The 23,883-nt window shown below is 48.6% G+C and overlaps 1 protein-coding gene across 1 annotated transcript; it reads right to left on the minus strand.

The window, feature by feature from the left end:
* Positions 1-272: 272 nt before the first annotated feature.
* PRCC (proline rich mitotic checkpoint control factor) lies at positions 273-22,892 on the minus strand. The gene is made up of 7 exons (XM_006113963.4): positions 22,133-22,892; positions 18,434-18,481; positions 15,068-15,652; positions 11,979-12,074; positions 7,092-7,235; positions 3,125-3,190; positions 273-765 (listed from the first exon to the last, which is right to left on the minus strand). Exons 1-7 carry the CDS (start codon positions 22,628-22,630, stop codon positions 679-681), a joined length of 1,524 nt encoding a protein of 507 aa, XP_006114025.4. The 5' UTR covers positions 22,631-22,892; the 3' UTR covers positions 273-678.
* Positions 22,893-23,883: the final 991 nt, after the last annotated feature.

Raw genomic sequence — 23,883 nt, forward strand, 5'->3', positions numbered from 1 at the left:
TCTTGTTAGCCGATATACATCTTGAAAACAAAAAGTTTCCTTCAAAAGTGACTCAAAATGTACAGCAGGGCATGGAGAGCAAACAACAAAAATTACCAAACACTCCACACCTGCTGAGATGGCCTGTAGGAGAAGTGTGTCCATTAGTACAAATTGAGCTATCCCAAAGGGTTTTTCAAATATAATAATAATAATAATAATAATAATAATAATAATAATACAAAAAGTTTGCCCTTGAAACTCAAAGGAAATTACACTCAACACACAGTAGGTCCAAGGAAGGGAGCAATGGTGGACTTGGAAATTTATTGAGACTCTACCTAAGGTTTTGGTGACTACTATAAAGAAAAAAAAATTGGTAGTCTGTACACCTACAGGATGAGAGCTCAAAACTTTGCACCAGTCACGTCCTCTTTGGACAAGCCTGTGGCTTTCCGGTGCCAGGGTCCCCAGCTGAACGAACCAGACTTGATTTGAACCTTCTATATCATCATTAAAAAAAATTACAGTGTGGGTTTCAGAAATGGTTAGCATTTAACCCTTCTCTTCACAGACAGGGGAGTGCTGTATACTCCCATCCACACAGTTAGAACCAAGGGCCTCCTCAATTCCTGGTAGGCCAGGAGGAGTCTGATGTGGTAGGTCATCTGGGCTAATGCCCAGAGAACAGGAGAGGCGCTAAAATCCATATTTGGCTTGGGTCTGACGCCGGCTGAGTTTGTTTTCGGACCATGTGTTTTTCAGTTCCAGTTCTCGCTCCTTCGCCTGTAAAAAAGGAAGTGAAGAGATTAAAATCACAACAGTTGTTTGTTGTTTTAGTAGCCCTTTGCCTTCCTCTGTCCCTTCACATGAGAACCGCAGAGCCCTTCACAGTTAGATCTCTAGTGCCATGGTTGAGAGTTTAACCTTTTTTCATCGGCAGACTGCTAACCATTTCAAATGGAGGCGTGAGCCATTCTGAAAATCTTCAGACCCCCCAGTGTGCAGACCACAGGCTGAAAGCCACTGGTGTAATATAAATATCCTGATAGAGACCTGAAGTAAGAGGTAAGGGCTGCCTAGGCATCGTTGACCCAGGTATGAAATGCTACTTGGAGATGGAGCCTTAGCAGCTGTGCTACCTGACAGAGGAAACGTGTAATCCTGCATGCAAGTGATGTTCACAGGTGGGAAGGGATCTTTAGTGACCACAGGCAGCCAGGCCCTCTGGTTTAAGTTCCATCTACAGCAGCGCAGCATCCTTCAACTCACACTGGGACACTGGCTCCGGCCATTCGGAGGGAAGGGCGCCACCTACAGAACCACTTCCTGCAGCAGCTCATTCCTTAGAAGTTTTACTCCGGAGATGCCCCAAGACAGCTGTGGCCAACCCGAGGCTCGCAAGCTGCATGTGGTTCTTCTCCCTCCCCAACCCTGGGTACGGCTCGCAAAGCGCCCCGCACACCCCAAAAAACGGCCTTCTGCTCCCAGCTCCCTGTGCTGACTTGGGCAGGGGAGCTGTCCGGTGCAGCCATGAAAGCTGCAGAAATAAAGATGGTGGCAGAAACCCGCTGTGGCCAAAAAGCCTCAAAATGCATTTAAATGTAGTTTCTTAAAGGGACAGAGCCTTTTTTTTTTTTTGCTTGACCAGAGGCTCCTTTTAAAGGGGCAATCTTTTTTTTTTTTTTTGCTTGACAATTTTGCCCCGGCTCTTCGTGCTGGATCCACTACTATCTTGGCTCTTTGCCCAGAATGGGTTGGCCACCCGTGCCCCAAGAGGTTCACAGACTCATATCAAGTCTCAAAAGCCCTGTGGAGTATGCATTCCCTCTGCAAAGTAAACGGAATGGGGCCCCATTAGATTAATGTGCCTCAAACCCACACAGCAAGTCGATGCAGAGCCAGGAACAGACCCCAGGAGTCCAGACTCTCAGGCTCCTAGTCAACACTTCCTTCAGCTGACAGCAGGTGGCTAAGCCAGTGACCTCCAAACACAAGCCTGGGACAAGCCATTTCTCTGTCGCTCTACACTGGGCTTAAGAGGAAACAGTCTGCTTAGGAAGGCATCTGCACTGACTCCCTCATCCTCCAGTCAGGAAACCAGAAGTGGTGGCTAGGGTCAGTTCTACGAGCAACAGTAGGCCTTCTGCCACCTAGTGGCTTCAGCATTCTTGGCTCCATCACACGCAGTCCCAGATTTGGGAAGTCAGGGCTGGGTGAGGGGAGGATCTACCAGAAACACTGTGAGGTACTGTCTGTCAGGATCATGGCTTTCTTCCTGGCCTTGGCCTGGCTTTCCCTAGACATGTGCTCCAGCTGTGCAGCCCATCGAAAGGCTGGTGTGCCTAATCAAGTGTCTGGGGAATCCAGAGAAGTTGCACAGGAACCAGGCTTAATGCACGTACTGTCAAGCTCGCCCAAGGGAGGTCCAGGCTGTAAATTGTTTGCATGAACCCTCTCTGCCTAACTCTGTTTCCATATGCCATAGGCATGCCCCATTAACCTTGTGCCAAAGCGCCATAGATGAGTTTTCACTCATGGTGCATCAAGACCCTCTGCTATTTCGGATACCCATGGTATCAATGCACTGCCCTTGACCACTTGGCTTTGCCATTGTCTCCTAGGGCTTTTATCTTTGGCAGATCAGCCACACATATCTCAGCCCACACAGTGTTAACAGAGGCCATGCATTCACCCCAGCTGGGGAGGACAGAAACAGGCAGACTGGAAGAGGCTTGCATTACCCTCTAATGACTCTTTCTGGTCGATGCACGGTACATAAGAGTTGAGAGGGAGATGAGGGACACTCAGGGCTTGGATCCGGTCTCAGCCACCACAAAGTTTCAACCCAAAGGCAGAAATGATTGAAGCACCAAGAGTGGGTTCAGCTCTGCGAGGCCTCCATCCCACACAGCTTGCTGCAGCCCTCAATTCCCCCCACAAAACCACTGCAGGTTTCAATGAGAAGCCATCAGCCATCAATTGAGATCTGCCTGATGTCAGACACACGGGGGGGGGGGGGGGGGGGGGGGGGGGGCGCTCCCTCATAACTGCACAAGTCATTGATTCCACCAGCTCATTTTCACTGCTACTCTCCACTCCTAAGTGACAGTGCATTTGTAACATTCCATAGTAGGCAGCTGACCTGGTGGATCAGGTACGTGATCTGGTGTTTTCTTCTCTGCTGTCCGGTTGGCTGCTCTCCTTTTTTCTAAAGACAAAACAAATTCAAAATCACTATCGCTGATGGAAAGACACCGCCCCCAGCTAGTGAAATCAGCAAAGGAGAATGTATCATGGATAGGAAGGTGATGCTGTAGAAACCAGAAGTGTTGGGTTTGCTTAAAAGCCCTTGACAAGGGCTGTGGGACATTCTCCACCTCTGGCAATTGTTTTTTGTTTTAAAAGATATCCTCTAGCTTAAAAGGAATTTCTCCAGTCTGTGCTACATATGGAAGTCAGACAGAATGATCCTGTCTGGCCTCAGAATCTATGAATCCAGAGGCAGACCCATTGTTGAGGAAGCTCCTAATCAATGGTTGCTGCTTACTCATTGGGTCTAAGGGCCTGTTTCAAGAGGCTGTACAGCCGAGTTGTACTTAATTACTTTGTATTTACAAAGCATCTTCCTCCATGTGCTCTGAACACTGATTAAACCACACAGCACATACAGAAGCTGGGTGTCATACCATTTTACAGACGGGGAATGGAAGTAGAAACAGATAAAGTGGGTTACAAGGTCACAGTGAGTCAAAGCCAAGGTGGGAATAGAATCCAAATCTCCCAATCCCCAGCCTTCTGCTCTAACCCCTGAGCCATGCTGCCTCCTTGTGCCTGCTACATGGGAAGTTTTAATTTTGTGATTTACCGTTTCGGTGGTCAAGAAACTGGAGTGAATAATAGTTTGTTCCTAGTTCTGTTAAAAGAGCACTCAGAGGCACTAACCAGATGAGAAACATGCCGTGCTTAATGGTGAACAAATCCATTCTACTCTATACAGGTTTGCACATGCCCAGCATCACTGTAGATTTGAGGGCCTTACAAATCAGGACACAGTCCCTACCCTGCACAACCTGCGATCTGAGCAGTGAGCTAGCTGCAGGTTAAGTTCTCAAGGTGCTCCGTGGGCCCCAGAGACACTGCTTGGAGCTGAAGTCCTCACTCCTCCCTGGTAGCAGCAGTGTTCCCTCTAAGGTTTTCCATTCACAAGCAGAGAGAGTTTTGCCTTGGACACCAATATGAAAGTCACGTGCGCTGGTTCGGATGTGTGCCACCGTGACAGGCACCCACGTTATTAACAAATATATGTATAAAATGTGATGGAAGAAAGAATATTAAGATTCATGAAAATGGAGCTCCAGTACTTTAGATAAAAATATAATGGCCAGAAATATTCCAATATGTGCCAGACATGACAGATAACCTTTTCTCCTGGTAAAACCAAGCCTAAAATAAACTGTCAGAGAAGATCTGAACACTCTTTCTATTACCCTGTGTCAGTCAGGCCTTCATATTGATAACATGAAGAAAATAGATATGCAGTGAGAGCATAAATTAGACAAGAATAAGTTAAAAATGTAAAGGGGAGAAGAGGAGAAAATAAGAGAAGGATGGAGGGGAGATGAGAGAACAGAACCCAGAATTAGAAAAAGAGGAAGAAGTGGGATAAGAAAAGTGAGGAAAAAGGGAAACAAAAAAATATTGGAAAAATTACACCAAAAATGGTGTATGTGGCAGGGGAAGGGAAGATGGAAAAGAAAGAAAAAGAAAGAAAGAAAGAAAGAAAAAGCAGAATTAACACAACACAGACGTGGTGGATACTTAATATAAAGCTGCTTTAGCGCCTGAATAGCAATAAAAAGTAAAATACAGGGTAAAATAGACAGAGAGGCCACACAGCTAGCAGTTTATCTAAGGCAGCAAAATATTGTAAGGAGGGGTGGTATGAGTTGAAACAGGAGAGGTTCTGAGCCAGGGTGAAGGAGCATTTGGGAAGAGAAGGGCTCAGAGCTATGGGCACTCTGGCTAGGAAAGATTTTTTTCAGGGTGGGAAGAAGGATGGATCTTAGAAGAAGGGGAATGTTTCTGGGAATTCTGAACCTGGCTGGCTCAGGTAGGAACGGTTAGGAATGAGCCTAGGACAGGGCTGGGTAGATGCGGCCTGGGGGCCAGATCCGGCCCATCTAACACTTTGATCCGGCCCGCGGTCTGCATCTGGTCACTTTCTATTTATACCCTGCTGCCTGTGCCACAAAATTTCCAGGCGGTAGGATCCTATTTAAATAGCTCCCAGTTGTGGCGCTACCCCAGCAGGGCCTGGAGCCACCAGCCTTTTAAATAGCTGCTGCAATCCCAGGCGGCTGCCAGGCAGCACAGTAGTGGGGGGCCAGGAGCCACAAGCCCTTTGCTATGTTTTTAATTCAAAGCACCTGGCCCCAGACAAGTCTGGAGGGAGCTAGTCCCACCCCTTCCGCCCCAGGCCCCACCCCTTCCATGGGTGGAGCCAGCCCATGACCACATACTAAAAGTCATTAAGTGGCCCCACCCCCGCAAAATTTATTGCCCACCCCAGCCTAGGATGTGGGGCTCAGATGGAAAGAGGATATAGGAGGACACAGGGGCAAATGGAACTTTGTTCTCAGCTGGGATGGGTTGGGCTGGCAGAGTTGAGTGGGTGTGAACTGGTGGGTGGGACAGACAGCCCAGCTGGGATACTGGCTATAAGCACAATGAGACTCCATGGAGCACTGGAAATAAAGAGCAGCTCCTCGAGGTTCACAAAGGGATAAATACTATTTTCACTGTCCACCCAAATCGCTTCCCTGGACTCTCCCCCACCCCTCTAGTTCAATTCACTTTCAAAAACTGGCCCTGCTGCAGGGTCAGGGCAGGGAAGGGGGAGCCTCCTACCTGCAGCCCCATCAGTTATTTTGGACCCTGCCAGTGTCATTAGCAATCAGTGGTGAAGTCTGTTTGGAGTGGGGGTAGGGAGGTGAGGGGGGTGAAGGAGCCCAAGAAGCAGGTGGAGGTGAGCTGGGCACTGCTGGTGGCTAGGCCGGTAAGAGTGGGATCCAAGAGCTCACAGTCAACGCCTCTCCCCTCTCCCATGTGCACACAAAGGGACCCACCCGAAGCCTCCGCTTTTTCTCAGTGGACTAAAAACTCCAGTCCTCTTCCCCCACCCCCAGTCACCCTCCTCTTCCCAAACCAAACCAGGCACACACTCACCCGCACCTCGCTAGGGTGCCTTCCTTCCACCACTCCTGGCCGCCTTTTGTGAGGGTACGGGGAGAGGAGTGCAGTGGTTGCAGCTTAGGGCCGCTGCCGGAGCTGGAACCGGGGCCACAGCGAAGCTCCCCAGCAGGGACAATCTCACAGCGCCCCAGCTCCAGCCTCGCACACGGGACCTGCCACAGCCCCACCTACCACGGGAGCAGGAACACACCAGTCTCTTGCCTTCCAGTAGGAAGGTACGTGCTGCTGCGTGGCTCTGCGAAGGAGGTGGGCGGGCGTAGAATTGTCTGTGCGCGGCCGTGCAGGCGCGCACCTTAGAGAGAACTACGGTCGGCAGGGAGAGACGTTGAGGAAGAGGGAGAGAGGAGTTTCTCAGTGGGGTCAGGCACTCCCAGTGGTCCGCAGTTTGAGAAAACCTGCACTACACTATATTCAAATCACCTCTTGGCTTTTCTGATAAAAGGTCTCATTTATAAGACACTTTCTCCAGGCCTCAAATAATTTTTGTCGATATTCTCTGCACTCTCTCCTAGTTTTCAACATTCATTTTAAAACATGAGCATGAAAAATGGATGTTGCGTTGCAGTACTGATCTCACCAATGCAATTCAGAGATGTGGAAACAAGTTCCTTACAGCTTTGACAGCAGCCCTGAGGCTCACCATCCCCTTGCTACCAATCTACCTATCTGACCGCATCTGTGTGGGTCACAATCATTAACGGATTTTATCCTCAACATCCCCTTTTTACAGATGGGGAACTGGGACACAAGGTCAATGACATGACTGGCCCTTGCCTGGAGCAGAGCTGGGAACTAAAGGTAGGTCACCAGCATCCTAGCCAGCACTCTACCCACTAGGCAATACGTCCTGCCCCTACCTTGCTGAAAGATTTCATGGTCTTCTCCTCTGTTAAGGATTTGGTCATCCACTGCTGGGCTCCACTCAGCTGATCATCCCCTTTGATCTCCACAAAGTTTATCTCCTCCCGCCCACGGTTCCGTTTGCCTTGGAGACGCTTGAACTGAGGGGAATGAAAACAAAGGTCAGAAGAGAATTATGCTCCTATTACAGGGCCTGGATACACTGCACCAAGCAAGCAACAGCGTCTGGGGCTTGGAAAGATGAAGCTTATCTGCAATGCTGGGCCACTAGCATGCTCCTCTTCTCCGCCAGAAAGTCCTTCTTAGTAACTCTGCTCTTCTAAAAAGCAGCAGATCTCACAGCTCTTTACAAATAATGAGCCCTACAAACTCTCTCCCTCACATCCAACCCATGAGATGGGGAAATATATTTTTAAAATGGAGAAACAAGCAACTGAAGACTACGTTCCCTCTAAGCTGCACAGTCACATGGTGGCATAGCTGGCTCTGCCCACCAGCCCTGCACAGAGCTGCCATGGCTAGTGGACATACACCCCTTCTCTGGCGCCCACCAAACCTAGCCCAGACCTGCACAGCTGACACCTCTCCCCCAGCCGCACCCTCTGAAGCTCGGGTGGCCATGGAGAGGAGCCTCTCACCTGGCCCCAAGTGGCTACCATGGGAGAAAGCTGGGTGAGGGGAAGGGGAGTCCTCTCCCCCAAACTCCTCATCGCTGGCCTCAATCCATAGCTGGCACGAGGGATGTTAAGATGCATGTAATAAGTAACCTGTAAGCGGCTACACAGGGGGCAGCAGTAGGCTTTAGGGATGTAATGAGAAGTCAACTATACGAATAACTGATAAGCCGAGGCTTATTGGTTAATCTTGTCGACTACTGATAGAGGCAGCAAGTGGGGGAAGGGAAGATGGTGCTGGGGGGGAGTCGGCAGTGCAGAGAGCAGGGAGGCTGCTGTGAAGCAGCCTTTGCCTGAGCTGGGACCCCCCCGTGGGTAGGGGCTGCTGTTGGACCAGCCTCTGTCAGCGACCAACCGGAGCCTGTCCCCCTCCACAGCAGCCTCTGTTTGGGGGGAACTCGGACCCAGCATCCTCTGTTCATGGGGAGCTCAGACCCCCCACGGACAGGTGCTGCTGCCACCCCACACTGCTGCCTTTGTTCAGTCAGCAGCACAGGAGGTTGGTTTTTAAACTGGCTCTCCTCATGGACCGGATCCCACCTGGCACCCCGGGCTGGTGCCTCTGATACAAAGGCAGTCGTGTGGAGTGGCAGGGGGCTCCCCGAGAGCGGGGCCGGAGTTTACTGGCTGCCAGCCCTGCCCCTGGCAACTACAGATAAGAATTCATGCAGTTACTCGACTATTTAATTACCCAATATCTAATATCGCCAGTAGGCTCCCCAGGAGCTGGTGCAAACGAAGAACCAGCTTTTAAGCCAGCTCCCTGTGCGTGTACCATCTCCTGCCTGCTTCCCCGTGCTGCTGCCTCGGATACAGACGCGGCAGGGCCTCAGGAAGATGGTACACGCATGGGGCTTGCATGTAACCATGATCATTAGTACTTTCACATCCCTAGCTTGTATCTTCATTTGGAGCACTCACCCTCCTGCACCGAGCCTTATGCCCCAGCCCTGAGGCCCCTAACCTCATGCCCCATCCCCTCCACACACTGTCCATGCGCAGAATGACATGTGTTTTGTGCAGCAATGTGGAGGTAATACACCCCTTCGTACTCAGGCACATCACAAGAGTCATTCTGCACATGGGCATAAAAGCAAGAGGGAACACTGCCCTATGTCACTGGCAAAGCCAGAAACAAAACTGAGCAGCCCTGGCTTCCATGCCCTCCCATTCTAGGAGTCAAGGAAGCACTGAAAATGTTCAGTCACTCCACATTCACGTGGCCCAACTGAGCAGAGCTCTAAAGCAACACAGCATATGAAATGAGCTGAGGCAGCTGGAAGGGAATAGCACACAACAGTCAGTGCTTTCTGCAGCATCATTTGATTCCAGATGCTAACTTTGCTGGCAGTTTCTGGACTATGGCAGCAGTCTGTGACCCATTTCATTCGGATTTTGAGCTGAATCTGCTAAGTCCTTGGGACGCGAATGGAGCACGCTGCTGCATTAAGGTAGATCCAAGCTGGTTTAGCTGCAGTTTTTGCATTGCTTTACAGTGTAAGCCAGCTAGATGCTGCACATACCACACCATGTTGTGTGTGACATCGACTCCCTGCTACATCCAGAGTGAAAACTACACTGGACTTGTTGGATGGTCTCCTGCTGATACCAGCTTATAAAGCAAACTATACCACCCGGAGTAAAAGACCTGGAGATCACTGGCATTAGGGATGTTAAATTGTGTATAATCAGCTAACTGAGTAGTCTATGGACTTTCCATCGACTACTTGATTAGTCAATAAGGGGGACACTGGAGAACTGCAGCGGGGTTCGCTCCCTTAACCCTGCTGTGGCTCTGCCTTTCAAATGTATTAAGAGCTGCTAGGCTCTAAATACATTTAAAAAGCAGAGGCGTAGCTGGGGGGGGAGGGGAGGGACCAGGAGCAAGCAGGGACAGCTGATTCCCAGCTCGCGCCCAGTCCCAGCTATGTCTCTGCCTTCCCCGCCCCGGCTCCTGCTATCCCCCGCCTTTGCTGCCTCTCTCTGATAGAGGCAGCAAGGGGGAGAGGGGAGAAAGCAACTAGTCGAGTCAACGAGGGGGGGAAAGCAACTAGTCGTTTACATCCCTTGCAGGGGTATGAGAAAAGTACTTTTGAGCTGCCCATTTTCAATCAGTGACCTCATAACAAGGACTAGTATAAAAGGAAAAAAGGCAGGAAAACCTAATGACACACCTAGAGGTCAGGGCCGCTGGCTTTGCCAAACATGCTCCCAGGAATGTAATACGTGACTTAGAGACATTCACGGAGGAATGGCCCATCGATGGCTATTAGCCAAGATAGTCAGGGACACAACTGCATGCTCTGGATGTCCTTCCAAGGCTCTGTTCAAAAGATGTAATATTGGCTAGACCAGGAGTGGGCAAAATATGGCTCGTGGGCCAGCTCCGGTTTGCCAAGACACCAGATTCCGCCTGCAGAAGCCTCAGCCAGGTTCCCTGTCTGCCCAGCCCCACATGCTGCTCAGAGCAGCTCTCTGAATGCTGAAAGCCCAGGGGGAGGGGGAGAGGCTTTGTGCACTGACCATACCCCTAGCACAATCTCACAGATCTTATTGGATGGTTTCCTGCCAATGGGAGCTGCCTGTTTGCAGGACAGGCAGCACAAATAGTACCCCCCCTCTGCCCCCCCAGGCTCACAGTCTTCAGAGCAGCACATATGGTCTCTGTAGCAGATGCAGGGGCATGGAAGGCAGGGAGCCTGGCAGAGGAACCTGCTAGGTTGCTGGCCAGAAGCTGCCCAGGTAAGTGCCTCCTGGCCAGAGCCTGTCTCGGGCACCCCAGCCCCTCCCTCCCCCCAATCCTCTATCCCCTTCCTGCACTCCTACCCCTTCCCAGGCCCTGCACCCCAATTCCCTTCCCCAAGTCACAACTCTTTCCCAGATCCTGCACTCTCTCCTAGACCCCTCCTTAAGGTCACAACCCCTCCAATCCCCTGCCCCTAGTCACAACCCAAATTCCTGCACCCCCTCCCAGACCCAGCACTCCCTCCTGCACTCAGACCCTCTCCTGGACCCTGCATCCCATTCTGCACCTGTCTCCTACCCCAGGTCACACCACCTTCCTTCACTCCTCCCTCCCAGATCCCACACCCTCTCTTGTACCCCAGTTCCTTACCTCAAGCTCTCTTCTGCACCCAACCTTGGCCTTTGACCACTTACCAAATTCTTGGCGTGGCCCTCCATCAAAATGTACTCCCCCATCCTTGGGTAAGATGGACTACTGGTATGACCCAGTATGGGCATACTTCTGTACAGGCAACAAGGCCAAATTCTAAGCTGATACAAAGTCATGCAATTCTGACTTCATAAATCATTGTAGCTCCATCTAAGTCAGCCGAACGCCACAGATCTATAACCCAGAGTTAGTTACTCTCTTAGCATGGGAGACTTATTTATTACTGAAGACTAGTGAGAGATCAGTCAATGTTAATGCAGCTTCTGATCTCTGCTTATTTGGCTGTGCTGCTTATGCACATTGGTGTAGTTTGGTTTAGTAAGGCATACTACACCATTAAAAGCAAATGTATTATTTAGAGCTGTCAAGTGATTAAAAAAATTAAATTGCAATTAATTGCGATGTTAAACAAAAATAAGACTCCAGCTGACCCCGGGCTTCACATTGTGCTGCCCCTTTGAAGCGCCATGGCATTTCAAAGGGGCAGCACTGTAAGGTCTCCACTCTGCACTGCCACAGCATTTCAAAGGGGCAGTGCAGAGTGGAGCCCAGGATCAACTGCGCGTGCTGCCCCAACGCCGTGGCAACATTTCAAAGGGGCAGTGCTGCACAGCTGATCCCAGGCTCCACTTGGCACTGCCCCTTTGAAACGCTGCATTTCAAAGGGGCAGCACTGCACAGCTGATCCCAGGTTCCGTTTGCACTGCCCCTTTGAAATGCCATGGCAAGGTTAATTCTGCCCTGCGTTAATGCGCGTTAATTGACAGCCCTAGTATTATTGTTACATTTCAGAATTCTTCCCTTTCCCTGTGAGATATGGGTATTATCAAACTGACTATGGTTACTTTAAGGGAATGGAAGTGGGTAGCAGCAGGTATCAACGACTGTCCACCATAGGACACTAGACCTGACCCAGTATGGCAAGTAGTGAGGTACAGGCTTGAGGGACCAGTGTTTTGAGCTGCCAAGCAGATCCTATGTTCTCATAACACATAATTGTGAACTCTGTGGTAGGATAGATGATAAATGCCAACCGCTTCATCGTCCATGAAGGATGAGTCGGTGCCCATTTCCTGTGGTGGTCCTAGGGCTGGATCCATCTCTGGGTAATAGCCACTTGCGTAGTAATCCTGTAATCAAGAGGAAAATAGGTTTGTCATCAAGATACTAGAACAAAACTAGACACAGGTACCAAGATGCAGCCCTGGATCTGGAATACGATGCCCGGGGGGGGGGGGGGGGGGTACCTTAAAAAAAGCTGCTTTCAGGGACATCACTTGACCTTGGAGGTGTGTGTGTTGGTTGATACACATAATGAGTCATGTACATGCCTTACCCTGAGCCCTACAAATGAACCAAACCTCCCCCATCCCCGTGATGAATAGGAAGGGTACTACCCTTTTCTGGACATTTGTGTCACTCAGTTAATTAAATTACCTATAAGCGTTAAAACCACAGACAGCGGGTCCTAGAAAGTCTCCAGCAAGTGAGTTGGCAGGAAGTCAGGAGAGCCAACAGAAACAGAGTGTGTGTTTTTGAATTGGGAACAGTGACCTTCCTGTTCTAGTCTTTGTGTGACCAGCACAGAGCCTGGAAGACAGGAGTTAAGCCAGGAAAACAGGCATGGAGGGTTCAGCGATATCCAGACCTAGGAGAGGACTAAATCTTGGAACAACAGAAGTGATCTGAACAGGGGGGCTGTGTCTACACTGGCACCTTTTTCCGGAAATGCTTAAAACGGAACCGTTTTCTGTTATAAGTATTTCCAGAAAAAGAGCGTCTACATTGGCAGGATGCTTTTCCGGAAAAGCCCTTTTTCCAGAAAAGCGTCCGTGGCCAATGTAGATGCGCTTTTCTGGAAAAAAGCCCCGATGGTCATTTTCGCGATCGGGGCTTTTTTGCGGAAAAGACTACTGGGCTGTCTACACTGGCCCTTTTCTGGAACAGTTTTCCAGAAAAAGGACTTTTGCCCGAGCGGGAGCAGGATAGTTTTTCCAGAAAAGCAGCTGATTTCTTACAGTAGATTGTCAGTACTTTTCGGGAAATTCAAGGGGCCAGTGTAGACAGCTCGCAGCTTATTCCAGAAAAGTGGATGCTTTTCCTGAATAAATGGCCCAGTGTAGACACAACCGGAATGTTTAGTCAGACATAATCAAATTATTTCCTTTATTTTTGGATTTGTTGGACTTCTCTGTGCTGACCACATGTAATTACCCCCTTACACTATAAGTCTCCAAACTGAATCCCAGGGAAGCAATTCTCTGTTTTAATCTCTCTTTTTTCAGTTGCTCTGTAACACCTAGCAACCAAGTAATGTTTCACCAAGTATGTTCTTTGTTTGGTTAATAAAAATCAGCGTTTTAAGACCATGATCTGATTCCTGTGTCCTAGAAGGCAGGAGGTACTGCGTGCATGTGCCTAAGACTACAAAGCCAACCAGTAAGAAAAATTACACATTTTTCAAGCTCTCCCCAGAGGGAGGGTTAAAGAGGGTACCCCACAGGAAGGAATTTCCCAAGTGTGCCTGGGTTCTCAAAGGGGTTTTTGCATTTGGGTGGTGGCAACAATACCATGCCAAAGCCAGGGAATCTGTGACTTTGGGGAGTTTTAAACAGAAGCCTTTAGTGGTGAGGTATTTTAAAACGCTCTTGTGGGCCCCCACCTTCTGCACTCAGAGTGGGGAACAGCCCTGACGCCTCCCCCCAAGGGGAATGATGCCTCTTTTTAGCCCTTTCCCACACTCAGATCAGCTCATCATTACTCTGGCAGTGCCACAGGTCTGAGTGACATTTTACAGATGTGTACATAGGGACTACTACCTACCCTTAGACTGCAATCAATTCTGCTTTGCTGGAGCCACAGCTTTGTATCTCCACAACCACACCAGAAGCAGCTCCATCCCAATACACTAATGTACTTTTCCCTGTATCTTTGCCTACTTTTAGGATCAACTGAAATGCACAATTTCCTTCTGTACTCAAAAAAGCTCAGTGAACATTTAGGAAGCTCCTGAACTCTTCTAGAAGGACAGTATATTAATGCTTTGTCTCCAACTTTGGCTTCATGTGGAAAACAGATTAATGAGTGAGACCACCAAGGCAGACTCAGAATGCTCTAGACACAGGATTAGCATTTCAGTGCATATAGACTCAGCAGGAAGAACATAAGAACATAGAAATGGCCGTACTGGGTCAGACCAAAGGTCCAGCTAGCCCAAGATCCTGTCTTCTGACAGCGGCCAATGCCAGGTACCCCAGAGGGAATTAACAGAACAGGGAATCATCAAGTGATCCTGCCCCTATTGCCCATCCCCAGCTTCTGACAAACAGAGACTAGGGACACCATCCCTGCCCGTCCTGGCTAATAGCCATTGCTGGACCTACCCTCCATGAATTTATCTAGCTCTTTTTTGAACCCTGTGAAAGTCCTGGTCTTCACAGCATCCGCTGGCAAGGAGTTCCACAGGTTGGCTGTGTGTTGAGTGAAGAAATACTTCCTATTGTTTGTTTTAAACCCACTGCCTTTTAATTTCATTTGGTGACCTCTAGTTCTTGTGTTATGGGAACAACTAAATATTTTTCCCTTATTTACTTTCTCCACTGCAGTCACAATTTTATACACCTCTATCATACTTCCTCCCCCTCCCGTTGTCTCCTTTCCAAGATGCAAAGTCCCAATCTTGTTAATCTCTCCTCATATGGCAGCCATTCCAAACTCCTAAAAGTTTTTGATGCTCTTTTCTGAATCTTTTCTAATTCCAATATATCTTTTTTGAGATGAGATGACCACATCTGCGCACAATATTCAAGATGTGGGTGTACCATGGATTCACAAAGAGGCAATAAGATATTTTCTGTCTTATTATGTATTACTTTCTTAACGGTTCCCAATATTCTGTTTGCTTTTTTGACTGCTGCTGCACATTGAGTGGATGTTTTTAGAGAACTAGCCGCAATTATACCAAGCTCTCTCGAGTGGTAACAGCTAATTTAGACCCCATAGTTTTATATGTATAGCTGGGATTATGTTTTCCTGTAACCCGCTCTGGCAGATACTTCAAGAAATGGGCTGCTTTAGAAACCAAGCCCATTGTGTTTCACATACTGGCACTCTTGGCTCTCACCTGATAATATGCTCCTGTAGCATTGGCATCGTTGTAGCCAGGGAACTGGTTATATGGCTGGTTGCCATAGTCTTCTCCAGGCTTAGGTGCCCAGCTGTGCGGAGTGGTGCTTGAACCTGCAGCCGTCTTGAACTCCAGAGGAGCATTAGCCGCAGCATCCTGGAATTCAGGCTCCGGCTCTGTCCCAGGGGGCAGATCCTCTGTCACCATGGTGCCGGAATACACATATGACTCCACGCTGACCACACTGGGCTCACTCTTGTCAGACAAAGAAAAGAAGTTCTCCGGCTCCACATCTTCATCACTCTCGTCCTCCTCCTGGGTGATCTGCTTGGTTACCTGCAGGGCAGCACTCTTGGCAGCCGCTTTGATGGCAGACGGTGAAGGAGATGTGGCCACTGCCGGCTTGGACAGAGGTTTTGGCTTGGAGGAGGAAGTCGGAGCCTTAGCTGGCTTCGACTCAGGGGCATTTTCTGCCACTTTCCTCGAGAAAGCATAGGGCAAAAGTAACCGGTTTGTCTCTTTCACTGTCAAGTTTTTGGGTTGAGGGAGCAAAGCAGACAAGCCAGAGCCCTCGCTGAGTCCCTGGTGTGTTTCATTCAGAAAAGATGGTTCAGAAACATAGGAAACAAGAAAATAGATGAGTTTATTTTCCCAACCTAGTGCCCAATATTTCCCCTAGTTTCACTTTTATCTACCTTTGCCAATGGGCAATGCTCAGCATGCACTGGAGGGACTGAAAATTATATTGGTCTGAGATACAAATGAGGCTCTATTCTGCCCTGAACCAGTGATAGAAAAATCTGACAGACCAGGAAGAGCTGAAAGGGGTTTTGCAGCATGCTAGCACTGTGAATGGAGAGGAAAAACCTGCCAGATGCTCTCTTCTCCAAAAATAAAGGAATGGAAGGGGGTGCTTTTAAATGAAGGTCTAATTCTCAAAGGCATCAGTCTGTATTTTCCAGATTCATGCTCTGAACATTGCTTTACCCTACAGAACCCTTTTCAGAAAGGTATCTGATCACTTACACCTTAGACCCTCCAGTCTGGAGTTTAATCCAAATTTCACATATACAGGCTGGTTGCAAGTAAGGGAAAGATTGATGAGTTGTGCGTTTGTGCCAGTTTTTCACATCACAAAGCCTAGTCTCCGCCCTGCGGGCCATTCGTATGAAGTATGAATAGTGCATAAGTGTGCCAGGTCCACAGAACCGCCGATGTGTTTGTAAAATGCCTAGCACAATGAGATCCTGATCCATGACTATGGCCCAACAGAGCTATTGAAATAAATAATCCCATTCTCAAGTTCACACCTGGAAGCAATGGGAGGCAGAATTCAGAGGAGGGAGGAAGGGGAGACACTACAGATTGTCCCTACAACCACATGCTTTTGAACATGCAGAACTGTACTTTAATTATTTCATCTGGTACTTCTGCACTGGAAATCTACTTCCCTCCCAATGCCAGCTCCTCTGCTTTTACCACTCTTACAAATATTAAAGTCTAGCCTCAATATCTACTGATGGAGAATAATCATCACACCTAGGTATTATATAGTGCTTTTCATTATTTGATCTCAAAGTACTTTACAAGGGCAGCCACTATCTTAATCCTCATTTTACCAAAGGGTACCTGAGGCACAAAATAGCGAAGCCACTTGTCCAAAGACACCCAGCTGGCCAGGAGCAGAGCCAGAATCAGAACCCAAGTCCCGTGAGTGCTAGTCCAGTATTCTATCCACTAGGCCATGCTGTCTGTAATGACAGGTGTTTTCTAAATAGATAGGCCACTCCTGAACAATGTTTAAACTCATACAGGTCAGGAAGCAATAAACAGTTACCTTCAATTCTGCTGTTTATCCAACCTAAAATCCAGGTATATTACCCTTTTTTAAATGTTGCATCTATTATGAGCTACCACCAATCTCTGGAGATAGGATTTGACTGACTGGTAGTTTGAAAACACTGGAGTAACCAACTTGTCTGTGGAGGATTTGGATAAGTAATAAGAAATACAGGTAGGCTGTGTCTTCACTGGTCACTTATTCCGGAAAATCAGCCGCTTTTCCGGAATAACTTGCCAGCTGTCTACACTGGCCCCTTGAATTTCCGGAAAAGCACTGACGATCTACTGTAAGAAATCAGCCACTTTTCCGGAAATACTATGCTGCTCCTGTTCGGGCAAAAGTCCCTTTTCCGGAAAACTGTTCCGGAAAAGGGCCAGTGTAGACAGCACAGTAGTGTTTTCCACAAAAAAGCCCCAATCGCGAAAATGACGATCAGGGCTTTTTTGCGGAAAAGTGTGTCTATATTGGCACAGATGCTTTTCTGGAAAAAGTGCTTTTCCGCAAAAGCATCCTGCCAATGTAGACACGTGTTTTCTGGAAATACTTATAACGGAAAACTGTTCCGTTTTAAGCATTTCTGGAAAAGGGTGCCAGTGTAGACGTAGCCGTAGGGTTTTAGGCTGCCCAGACTCTTTTGGGGTCGCTGAACTGAAAATCTCACTGCCCAAGTGCAACAAGTGTACAATAAGAAACTAAGTTCCCATGATCACACAGGGAAACTGTGACAGAGCCAGGAACTCAACGGACATTTCTCAAGCTCCATTCTGGTCTCTTAACCAAAAGGCCATCCATTTTGAAGTGAATGCAAAGTCTCTTGATTTCAAAAGCAGTGGGGTTGGACTGATAGTCATTTTTCTGAAGTACAGTACTTTGAAGTCAATTGCATTTTGTTAACCAAGTGTCTGCTTACTCTGTCACTTTTATGAACTTGGAAGCAGGTTCAGAAATTCAAGTGACTTGACTATCTGCCGATTATTTTGTTTGCTACTAGAGATTAAGTTTCATATTAAATGAATTTACCATGTCGTTAAATTAATTTACCATTTAACCTGTGGCAACTTGATTCAACTGACTCAAAGTTTTAGTATCAACCTAACCAGTTGTTGCACAGCCTGAACATACCACATGCATATAATATGCAGCAAACAACCGGAGTTCTCTGGGAACTTCGGTTGTTTGCTACTGTACATTAGTGTCCCCTTGGTTCTGATAGGAGGCTGACTGAGCGTCCCAGGTGTAGGCACAATCTTGAGCTTATCAAGTTGATTCCTCAGTAGGGATGTAAAATCACATTTAATTAGTTAACTAGTTAAACTTAACACTCAACCAGTTAACCGATCAAGGCGGAAGTCCTGCTCCAGTCCAGCCTCTGTCCACCATGAGCAGGGAGCTGCTCCAGTCCCTGCTTGTTAACAAGAAGTAGTAAGCTTCATCCGTTAAGGGTGAGGCTTACCAGGTAACCACTCACATCCCTATTCCACAGGAAGCATAAGTTTGAGAAGTACGTTTTAAGTTATTACCTGAAGAGAATTTTTCTTCTTTGCTGGTTCATCTTCCTCTGAATCTGACTGAGAAAGAAAAATAAAATCAATTTAGGCAGCACACGTGTCAGTAAAAAGCAAAAGATAAATGTACTCATTCTCCAAGAGATCATGTTGGCAGTGGGGCCAGCTTTTGGGTTTGCAAGGATCCTAGGTGCTGGAAAGGTAGTGGGAGATTGATGTTCTTTCACCTACAGGCCTACTGATATGGGGAAATCAGGTCAAGAAGTGGTCTTGCTAAAGGCCAGCCCTGGTTACTATTATGAGAAACAATAATGGAAGCAGAGACTGTGCTACTCACTGATATGTTTAGCGATAGTTGTAACTAATGCAGCCTGGACAGGGCCACATATAAGACACTAAGCTATTGTAAAAACTATAACTATAGAAACAAGTGCAGTAGTGTTAGTACTTTAAATCTCATAAGAGCAGTTTTGATGCAACTGATCAACGATTTGTTCAAATTAAGATCAAGCTCATCGGTATAGTATGTGGATTAAAAGACCCATTTAATTAAAATTAAATTGGATTTAAAATATTAAGCCTATCACTTTAATATTGTTACAAAACAGGTATGTGGGGAGAGAGCAAATGAGAAGCACATTTTGAGCTGCTCACCAGTGATTAGCATACAGAGGGCCAACAGCGATTTTAAAGTGTTGGAGACTTTTTAATATCAGAAACAAAACATTGAGGCAAAACTTAGTTTGAGTCTTTTATAAGTCAGGCTCTGTTTTGAAATCACAAAGAATTCCCACCCCAAAACTGAGAGCCCTCTGGCTTTTGTGTTTAGACAATGTAAGCCCAAGAGGAAAAACAAACTCTTAACATCATGGATCTGGTAATTTAGCATGAAGACTTTTTAAAGATGCTTAGAAGTTTTAGACACCCAAGTCCCATTAGAAATTAGTGTTTGGAGATTGACTCTTACACGTAAGGCCCCTTTCCATGCTCTGTCATCATAAAGGGACCTTAGTGAACAATCAGGCCCTAAAGATTTATTCATTCCTATAGTTGGACATGGGGATCTACAGAGATTAAGGGAGACATGGCCACTGTCCAAGTTTACTACCTACATTATACAAATATCTAGCTTCATGCTTTCCAAAGTAAACAAATAAGGAGAGTCAAGACTTAAAACAACATGTAAGCTCTGATATGTTTAAGCAGAGACTGAGGTAGAAAATCCTGGTGGGATGCAAGGTGAAAGAAAGGAACTTTGAGGAAGGGTTTGAAGGACAACAACTATCACAATGGAAAAGAGGTTTCATTCCAGGTGTAGAGTAGTGAAGCATAAGAATGGCTCCATTGTTACACATTTCTTTTTACTGACTTTTGCTCATCAATGTGCTAGCCAGGGACAACTAGTACCACATAAACTGTGCAAAGTAATATGCTCCTACATGGGATAGGAACGTTGATAGTTAACAGGTAGGAGCTGAAACTCCCGCAGGGCATGCCACAGGCAGGAGCACTCTAGGCCACAGCAGCCCTTGTCCATGGGGGGTGGGGAACACTCCAGCCCAGTTGCAGTGGGTGGGTGGGGGCGCTCTAGCCCAGCCTTCCTAACTGCCCCCTCCGGTTTAATCAGTTAACTGGTTAAACTTAACATTTGACCAATTAAATGAGATTTTACTTCCATAACATGAGGTAAGAAAGGATCAATACACAAAGAGAAACAGATTGTCTCAGAATAGCAGTCAATAAGCCTCCTCATTAACTTTACTCCAGTAGGCTGGCATCTGTTTTATTATGAAATGTCTGTTTCTCAGCTAAATGCTGTGAGGAAGGGAATGCGCAAATAGAGGATGTAAGAGCATGGAACACTAGTAATGAGTTTGCTAACAAGACTGATCAATACATCGCATTGCCCAACAGATGTACATCGTCAGCAGAAGGGATAGAAATAAGAGGATTATGACACACTATTAGAGATGGACAGAATGGAGCACACTTAAAGCAAAGTCATTTACCTCCCCACCCCCAATGGAGGTCTGCACACTACAAGCAGCATGAAAGCGGAATGAATTTTTCTCGTTTATCAATGCTTTCAATAAAATTCAAATTCACTATAAACAGTTCCCACTGTATAGCAACAAGATATTATCTGCCACATCTCTTATGTTTGGGCATTTTTGGTTCTGGACTTAGGCTGGGCCACTTAACAGACAAACCAGAGCTCCTAGTTGTTGGGAGGATGGAGAACAGTGTACATTCTTCTCTACCATCCCTGGAGACTCCTAGCAAGGTGAAAGGGGAACTGACATTGACACAATTCCAGTTCTCCCAAGGCTAAGATGCTGTCTAACCAATGACATCGCTTCAACTATTTATAACTTCATACTCAGAGTCCACTTTCTGCAGCTGCCTGTCTTAAAATAGGCAGCCTGTGGTCTCAAAGACTTTGCTGATAATTCTTTGCATCCTAAGAGAGGCAATATATGTAATTCCTAGACAGGGAATAGCGAGACAATGTGCCAGGGAATAGGTCATCTTTCAGAGAGACTTAAAAACCAAGCAAGTCCTGATCACTTGTGGGGCATAATCCCAGCTGTACAACGTCCAATTTCAATCTGCCTGCCTAAATTTGTGCTACAACAGCAGCTGGATGAGGCTATTCTTCCACTTCCTTTCTTAGTTTTTTTAAAAACAGGATTGCTTGGCACTGTTAAAAAGCTGTCACTTTCATTCAGGAAGAGGCTGCATTTTACTGCCATACAGATCAATCCTATACAGCATACAGTAGCTTATATGTAAGTCTTTATGCTAAAATACCACAGCTTCTTTCAGAATAGTAGACTTTACTGAACCAATTCATCTCCTGATGGGAGTAGCCCTAACCAACTAGTTTCACTATTAGTTTTGACATAGGTATGTCCTAAAAACTCAACAACTATAATCCTATCACCCTAATCTTTAGCAGTAAAAGAACGGAGTTCTGTGCAGGCTCTTTCAAAGGAAAAATAAAGGTCCCATCGGTTCTGCATACTTTGAAAACATCACTTGCCATAGGAGTGCTTACCCTCTGTTCAACCAAGGCTATTTATCTCCCCTTCCTATTGTACAGCATATAACCAGCTGCAATTTCATGGTGCTTAGTGACCCAGTGGGATCAGAGGCACTATGAAAACAAAAAGGCAAGTTCCACATAAATTACCACCTAACCCTCAAATAATTCGTTTTCAATAGACAAAGTTTAGTTTTGATGCAAAATTTGGACTAGCAAAATAAACAAATATTTTGGATACCCCAAAACCGGGACCATCCTGCTTCCACTCGTTAATTCGCTTTTCTAAAGAACTTGCCAGCAGGTACTCGTGTTTTGCTGTTGTATGATTGTACATAAGGTTTCTATGCCAACATAACGCTGCAAAGCGCTTTAGGATTAGAGTTGCTGGCCGGGGCTCATCTCCCTTGGAACGCTGCCACGTCAGTGCCATTTGCTCGGACCCCTCAGCGGGCTCGGATGCTTGGAGTCAGGACAATATTTCACAGGCACACAGGCTCACCCCAACGAGAGGGGGCAAGTGCAGGGACACGCTCCCTGGGGGGGGTCTCCCTCTACTGGTGTCAGAAGCCCCTGGGGTGGGGGGTGCCCCCATTCCATTGCAGAATGCGGCCCCCCCTGCTCAGGGGGGAGGCGCCAGGGGATCCCCCCCGACCTTGTTTCATACTCACATCCCCCTTGTGCAGCTCGGGGGCCGCGATCTTCACCGGCTCCATCCTCTTCTTCCCCTTGGGGAGGCTCGAGCCGGCCCCTCCCCCCGGGGGAGCGGCAGAGGCCACGGCGGGAGGGGGGAGACTCAGCCCGGAGGGGTCCCTGGGCGGGGGCAGGGGGAGTCCTCCCAGCCGAGGCTGCTCCCCGCCCAGGCTCCCCGCGGCCGCTGGCTCAGGCAGGCCCAGGCCCAGGGCAGAGGCCTGGGCAGGGCTCATCCCTGGAGGGGGGGCGCCGAAGCCGGGAGGGGGCCCCAGCAGGAAGGGAGGGGGCGGGGGCAGCAGGGGGAAGCCGGGGCCCAGCAGCTGGTGGGGGGGCAGCAAGAGGGGCTTGGGAGGGGGCAGGGCGGAGAAGAGCCCCCGGCTCGGAGGGGGCTGGGCGGGGGGGGCCTCCTCCTCCTCGCCTGCGGCCTCCTCCGCATCGCTCTCCTCCTCGCTGCTGCCGTAGGCCACCAGGGACATGGCCCCCGCCCCGCGGCCGGCCGAAGGGCGGCCCTGGGCGGCGGCGGCCGCTAGGCGAGCCCGGGGATCCGCCCGCTCGGCTAGGCCGCGCCCGCTTCCTCGGTTACCGGAGCTGGGCGCGGAGCTAAGCCACCATGGCGGCTCCACCCCCGGGGGGAAAGGGGAGGCGAAGGCTGCGACCCAACCGCTCCGCTCAGCCCAGCGCGCGCGCGGCTAATGGCCGCCGACCGAGCCCCCCCCCTCCCCGTTCCTGCGCCTCAGCGCGACAAAACTACAACTCCCAGAGGGCACCGCGGCAGAGTCCCCGTAGCTCGCCGCGGCCAGCGCCGCCGCGCTGCACGTCGGGAAGTGGAGTCCCAAAGGCGGGGCGACCACTCCCAGCGTGCACCGCGGCCGTCGGTGGTTACGGGAGTTTCATCCCCTTCCCTCGCCTTCCAGAAGACATCCCAGAACGCACCGCGGCCCAAAGGCGGTTAACGGGCTTCTTCTGGCTAGTGCGGTTACAGATCCTAGAGTGCACCGCGGCAAAAGGCCCTTGACGCCCACAGGGAGCGGAAGCGGCGCATGCTGGGATTTGTAGTCATGTGGTGACTCCGCGGCGTTCCATAGCCACTCCCAGAGTGCCCCGGGCCCGTAGGGATTTAATAGCTTTCCCAGACTCCAATGACGGTTATTCCCATAATGCATTGCAAATAATGCCCCCCCCCCCTCCACCCTTCATTATCGTTGCTACAGAGCCGGCGTTCCCCCAGGCAGGACTACAACTCCCATGGTGCATTGCTGTGGGTGGACGGCAACGCCCACAATGCACCTGGGTGAACTCTTCATTGGCTGTGAGAGCGGGACCTGACGCAATGCGTGCCAGGAGTGTTAGTTAATCGCCAAATCAGGACCCAGAGTGCTCTAGGGCAGATGGACTACGACTCCCACAATGCCAAGCGAGACGCTTTCTCAGTCCTGAACAGCAGGGGGCGCTGTAGGGCATGCTGGGATTTGTAGTTAATTGCCTTGCACTCAGCTTAGCCGCGCTGAACACCATGCCATCCAGAGTCTCAAAAACAACCTGGACATTGTAATCAAACCAGCTGACAAAGGGGGTGCTGTGGTCATTATGAATAAGGCCGACTATAACCAGGAGGCAACCAGACAACTCTCGAACACCACATTTTACAAACCTCTCCCCTCTGATCCCACCTTAGACTACCAAAAGAAACTACACTGTCTCCTTAAAAGCCTCCCCACAGCTACTCGGG

The sequence above is a fragment of the Pelodiscus sinensis genome, chromosome 22 (genome assembly GCF_052426305.1).
Source record: "Pelodiscus sinensis isolate ZL-2025 chromosome 22, ASM5242630v1, whole genome shotgun sequence".
NCBI lineage: Eukaryota > Metazoa > Chordata > Testudines > Trionychidae > Pelodiscus > Pelodiscus sinensis.